Source organism: Brassica napus, chromosome C9, assembly GCF_020379485.1.
Source record: "Brassica napus cultivar Da-Ae chromosome C9, Da-Ae, whole genome shotgun sequence".
Classification (NCBI taxonomy): Eukaryota; Viridiplantae; Streptophyta; class Magnoliopsida; order Brassicales; family Brassicaceae; genus Brassica; species Brassica napus.
Genome location: NC_063452.1, coordinates 14,748,619 through 14,755,710, shown reverse-complemented (window position 1 = coordinate 14,755,710; position 7,092 = coordinate 14,748,619). Strand labels below are relative to the sequence as shown.

Sequence of the window (7,092 nt, the reverse complement as noted above, 5' to 3'; positions counted from 1 at the left end):
CATGAACCAAAATAAATGAAGTTATTAGATAGTAATATAATTTTAACTGTATTAAAATAAAACAGAAAAACCGCTGTTCAGTTTGAAATAATACATGCAACTCAATGTCCCCAAAATGAACTCTTGAACTGATCTAAAATATTATATTTGAAATCAAATACCTAATTAAGATTGAAAACATAAAGATATGTACATTTTATATTTTTGGATATAATTATGTTATAAAATTGTAATTAATCGTGAAGTTTCAAAATATTTCCGATTTCGTTTGCTTATACCACTCTCAGCCCCTCAACACTTCAACTTTTGATATTTTCATCTAGAATGAAATATATCAAAATTTAAAATTTTGCAAGTATTTATTATGCAACTCGGACTTTATATTTTTTTATTTTCTAAAAAACAAGGTATATCAAATTATAACAACTTGTATAAATATATTTAAAATATAAGAGAATAACCAAAAAATGAAACTAAAAATAATACTTCAATTTAACATAATTAAAAATGGTGAGCTCAACATACCATACATAAACCAATATAAATTATTACGCATGAAATAACATATCTAATTAAAATGATACATAATGGTACTTAATATAATATTTTATTTATTCTTGATAATAAATAAAAACGACTTAAAACTTATGAGTAAACGAGTAATTATATATATATATATATATATATATTCATGCAAGAAAACATAGTGACACTTAATACAATTTTATTTTTTATCATCAATATAAATGATAAATTTACTTAAAATTTATAAAACAAAAGTGAATATTAACAGTTTTTATAATTTGATTATTTGTAAATATTATATATGTGCGTGAGTACGGGAGAAACACTTAGTTCACCAATAAACATGCATATTTTTTCATTAAACATCGATAATAACTATATGGTCTTTACTACTCTTCAAGACTTCAGTATAGTTATGCATTTGTGGATGAAAGTTCAGACATAAATATTGATTAGCAATTAATTGTTAGTTAAAATAATATGATTTATGTAACACCAATTTTTTGTGCAATTCATATGAACTTTTATCCTTCTATATAATTTTTGTTAAGAGTTCCCAATTTATAATAAATCTATGAAAAATATAAAATGTTTATTGTTATTTAAAAATACATCTAGTAATCTTATGTAAGTGTTAGATGAGTGTGATCAACTCAAAATAAAATAACCCAAACATATGGAGTTGTAACTATGTATGGATTTCCGTAAATTTTTGCATGAACATGATCAATTCAACTGTTTGATACGATTAGAAACAAGAAAGCAGTACTGAACACTTCATAATAATATTGTAAGCCAAAAAGAACTTCATAATATTGGGTCATTTGCACTAACACACATATCATTGTTGAAAACAATTAAAAATATCTTTTTTTTTTACAAAATTTAAAAATATCTTTACAAAGCAAATGATTTCAAAATAAAATATTTGTATTTGCAATTTAGTAGAACCAACCAAGAACCGTGAGAGTGAAAAATATACAATAACGCTATAATTTCCCTTGAGGTGGTGGGGGTTATTAGTGTGGGTGGGACATTGAGTGATAACAACACACTGACCGTTTCATCTAACAAAAAGACAACTAAAACTCACAATAAAATAATACCCTTGTTAAATATAACAAATAGTAATTTTTTTTTTTATAATCTTTGGTGTTATCCCAAAAGGTTTCTAAACCCAAAGATTAATCACCAAGAGGTCCATAGAAATCCAGATTTTTTTGCCACTTAAGACGTCTAAGGGTGGCCAAGGAGAATCGAACTCAGGGCGGAAGCTAACGAATAGTAAATATATAAAAAAATTATTGATTAAAAAGGCCCCGGAAATTTATGTGCACTTTGGTTTCGATGTTTTTTTTTTCTGAGAAACACTTTGGTTTCCATGTTCCGTATGTTCCCATCAGATATATGATCTTTAGTTGTTTGTTTAAGCTGAAAACAATAACGTGGAATGCCTTTTTCTTTGCCTTTGCAGTAAATATCTGTCCATCGAACTATTTGGAATATACTTCATCATAGTAACATAATATAGTTGCAAAATCAACAAAATAGTAGTATAAGATAATATAAAATTTATTACTACAAATAATAAACAAAATCGTTATAAAATTTGTGTTTGTATTTTGTAAGTTGGTACTCAAGCCTTGCTCTCATCCCAAATAAATGTGACCTCCCATGCTTTCTCGATCATTATGGCATCCGGTTCATGGTAGCTTCACTTCTTGGTGATTATGCGTTAGTCCTAGAAGTTCTTAATATTCTTGTTCGTCCTTGCTTTTAAGTTTATGTATTATGTTGTTATTGGTTTTGTTACTTGGGGGAAATCTTCGCGTCGCCGGTTTATGGCTCTGGAAAGAGTGGGTTCTTTGCCAGTTTAGGTTTTATTTGTAAAAAACTGCAGTTCATCCGTTCAAATATAATCGACAGATGACCAAAAAAAAAATATTTTGTAAGTTGCAAGTTGTATCTGCTGTTTACTAAACCTGTCTGATACTCTGTCGTTCACTCTCAGCCGTTCAAGATGACCACAGTGGGACCCTAGGTTACGTCGCATAATACAAGTGGACTCTTGCTTTTGTTTATTAACACGACCTCATAAAGAAGAATATTTAAACTTAGCACGACCTCATAAAGAAGAATATCTCAACAAATATAATGAAAATAACAATAAATTATAGAGTGAATCTATAAAAAAGAACAATATTTTAAAAGAGCTCATCTGAGTGAACATTAAACTAAAATTCTTGATAAATATATATAATCATGTTTTGCGCAAAATTAAAATCCAGAGCTAGAATTTAATTTTGTTACATTATATTTGTAATTATGAAAATTATCCAATATAAACTTTCTTATGTCTTAACATTTTTCACCAGAAAAAAAATCCTTTCTTATGCTAATATTTATTAGTCGAAGTTTCTTTTAACCAAAAGTGTGGCAAGTTGCTAACATTATTGTCTTCTTGAAAGTTCGACCTGTAACACGCGCCGTTGAAGAGCGCGTCACGAGACTTACCTTAGTTTCTTACAGTGAATTCATCATACGTGTGAGGGCAATTAGGGTTCGACATGAATACTAGTTACTTGACTTATATCTGCTATTTGATCCATATTTGTTTCGTTTTTTCAAGTATTCATCGTTGTCAAATCAAATATTAACTCTTTGAGTTTTGCTATTTGCAAGAACAAAGAACAATGCGAGTAACGAGTATCACAAAAAAATTACAACTCGCTTTGATATTACTTGTTACTTGTTTTAGACTGAAAAAATGATAACTAAACCATAAAAACCAAAATCATAAATAGATATTTCTTTGTTGTAAAAAGCAAACAATACTTTCTTATCGAATTCCATCCTTTTTTATATTAGGTGCAAATATTTTATTTAAAATAATTCTCGTGTTTTTACCAAGTAAAGTAAATAAAACAAACTTTCATAAACTTTTCTCGTAAAATATTATCTATCAAATAACTTTTAGAAACTTAGAAATATATCCAAGTAATTAATAAATACTTGTAAGTAATAAGTAATCGAACAAGACAAATAACTTGCAAGTAACATATTTTGGGATAAATATTCGAAATAACAAATAGTCGTTTCCGACAAATCAAATATAAATAAAAATTTATTATTCGTTCAAAGCAAACCAGGTATCAAGTATACGTTAAAATAAAATAACAAGTACCCACCTTGCGCAATGGTAGAGCTTAGGAGTCGGACGACTGGATCTTTATAATATCCACATAATTAGACAATAAAATATAAAAAATTTCAGTTTCTATCGTGTTCCGAAAGGTCCTCCTCCTCCACCTTCGTATCAAACTGACTTAGATTCTTTTAGATTTGACCAAAATACAAAAACAGATGGTGGAAATTTAAATTCCTTTTTCATAAGATGACCGAATATTAAAGACTTATATTGGACGAAAAAGACATTTATTGAACACAATATTTTTTCCCACGCAATTTCTTATAGTAAATTATTGTAAAACTAAATTTATTCCAACTTTCATCATTCTATTAATTTATTACAGTTGATATTAACTGAAATGCTATAAAAATATCGTAGTAGAAAACATTATGTAGTTGGAAGAAACCCTTTAGTATAGTTAAACATAATTTCTAGTAATCTAATCTGTAGTGAGTTGGCTTTTCTCTCATTCTTTCTAGGTTTAGCTTAATTGCTCAAAAACCTACAGCTAAAGTGTAAACTAAAAATCGTTTTATTCCATCTTAAATTGTAAACTGTACGACCTAAAAAGTCATAGATTTGTATTGGTTTCATGCATTTTCAGGAGAATGTCTTTTACCCAAAAAAAGAAGTAAGACTATTACCAGGACATTCCAACGAAATTATAGCAACCGAATAAGAATAGCAAAAATAATGGAATGAATTTGAAATACAATATTACAATAGTGATATCAAAAATAAAGAATAAAAAGGATCAACGAAGATGTTAATTAATCTTGGGAAAAAAAAAATTTAGGCCAAAAAAATAATAACTATGTCTCTCATTAGACTAATCTTATATATTTTATGTTCCATTAGACTAATTATTTTCAAAATGGAAATAATGCCCTTAATTTCAGTTATAAATTTGAAATTACAATTAACAAAACATTTGTTAAATATTAAATATAATAAATAATTAAAGTAACTAAAATAAATAACATTAAAATCCTCAAATAAAAGAAACTCTATCGCCAAGTTTTTTTAATTTTTTTCTTCTGAAAATCTATTTTATTCATATATGGAAACTAAATATTTCCAAATAATTTTTTTCACATTTTTTGGAACTGATTATTCTTACCCGTAAAATACAATAAATCTGTAGAACTTGGTTTCTACAGGTTTTTAAATTTATAGTAATGTGTAGATTTTGATTTCTAAAAGTTTTTAAATTTATAGTAACGTGTAGATTTTGATTTCTACAGGTTTTATTTACAGTAAATACGTAGAACTCAGTTTCTACAAGTTTTTAGATTTATAGTAATGTGTAGATTTTGATTTCTGCAAGTTTTAGATTTATAGTAATCTGTAGATTCCGATTTCTATAAATTTTAGAGCGGTAAGTTAAGCGCGGAATGTGTAATCTAAATATGTTTAGAGTACTATTATTTACATAGATCACGTATTCTAAATATAGTAGATTCAATAAAAAAATGGATTTCAATTTCTACTTCGTAGAATGTCAATTCTAACAAAATCTGAAATTATGATTTAAACATTTTTAGAATTGGAAAAAAATATCACTAAGTTCATAGTCATATAGGTATTTCATAAGATCAGTAGTAACTATTTTTCAACTTTTTGTTTGTTTGTAAAACTATTTATTTAAATTTATTTTCAAAAATACTAAAGAGCATCAGAGACAAAATGGTACAAAATAGAAATTAGTCTAATGAGACATTGTTACTATTTTTTGGTCCAAAAAACAATTTTCCCATTAATCTTTCCATTCTGTATTATATACCTTTATGCTACTGCATGTGGCTATTAGATTACCCAAGATAATACATTTTCTGGAAAATAAAACAAAAGACGAACCAATGGATTTGAAAAAACTTTGTTCTGAGCTAACGAAAATTGTAAGGCATTTAGTAAGAAACAGAAAATATAGAAGCCATATTGCACAATTTTACTATTTATTGTCACATTCTTTTGCACTTTCTCCTCGCAAATGCTATATATATACTCCTCCATTTCACTCGGTCTGAAACTTATAGCAAAATCTCTAACATTTAACTCCTTAATAATAATAATTATATTATTATTATAAGTAACCAAATTTAATTAAGCGACAAGAGGCTGTGGCTGAGTTGCATGGCAAGAGGTCGAAATCCGACGACGATGAACCGGAGCGATCGATACCTTGGAAGCTACAGTTACGGTGACAGTCACGGAACCTCCCTCACCGACGAATTAGAGCTCGCCGAGGAAGACATCTGGTCACCGGCAGTCATTCACGACACCGAGACAGAAGATTCATACAGCGGGTGGAACTTAAGTGCTAACTCTATGAAAAGTGGGCGCGTGGGACTCTCGCTTACTTTCAAGAGCTCCTCAAACGCACCGTCGTCATCTCCGATGCTCGTGCAGCAGATCCACGGCGGAGTAGGCGAAGGAGGAGAAATCATGCGGAACTTGGCGTCCTCAGCGCCGGTTAACGTGCCGGATTGGAGTAAGATATATCGAGTCAACTTGGTTGAGTCAACACACGAGCTTGACGGTGACGACGAGGAGGAACCGGGGATGATGCCGCCGCACGAGTACCTTGCTAAGAGCCAAGCACGGCGGAGCAGGAAAATGGGAGGCGGTGGGGCGTCGATGTTTGAGGGTGTAGGAAGGACTCTCAAAGGCAGGGAACTAAGGCGTGTTCGTGATGCAATTTGGAGCCAAACAGGGTTCTACGGCTAAGAAATTAACAAATAACAATATTCTAGATTTCAGTTAAAATATTTGTTTTGGCAGAATAGAAGTAATTTTGTAATTTTCGAAGTTTTTTTTTTGCCTTTAACGAGCCTACAAATTCAAGTTCCTCTTATGATGTTGCCTAAAATTCAAAAATCATTTTGTCTTATGCTAATTAGTTTAACTAGCTCTGAGTTATAGATTACTAGTTTCATTATTTTTTAATAAAGACACATTAATCTGTTGAATCTAGATATCGGTTCGGTTTTAGGTTGTTTTTTGGTTTTTAATCTCCTAAAATATAACTATCATTTTAAATCAATATTTATTTGGTTTATTCGGTTAAAATGTTTGATGTTTTTGGTTTTTTTTCCTGCGATAATCAAAAATTACTATTATTTGTTTGTCTTCATGTTATGAATCTTAGATAGTCGTGATGTGGAACCAATGGTTTCATATTATAGTTTCTAAACGGATAATAGTCAAAAAAAATAAAATTATTTAGACAAATCATTTTACTACAATTTGGTCGATAGTGAAAGAAGCATTAAGAAAAAATATTTTAACTTCCAAAAAAATTAGATATTTCAGTTGTGGTAAATACTTAGTTATAAGGTGCTCACGTCAATGTGCATATGTATGTGTATGTAAAAGTA

At 29.2% G+C, this 7,092-nt stretch overlaps 1 protein-coding gene across 1 annotated transcript; it reads left to right on the top strand.

Moving 5' to 3' along the window:
- Positions 1-5,570: 5,570 nt before the first annotated feature.
- On the top strand, positions 5,571-6,704 carry LOC125593443. Its single transcript, XM_048770068.1, has one exon. The coding sequence runs from the start codon at positions 5,849-5,851 to the stop codon at positions 6,440-6,442; it is 594 nt and encodes a 197-aa protein (XP_048626025.1). The 5' UTR covers positions 5,571-5,848; the 3' UTR covers positions 6,443-6,704.
- The last annotated feature ends 388 nt before the right edge of the window (positions 6,705-7,092 follow it).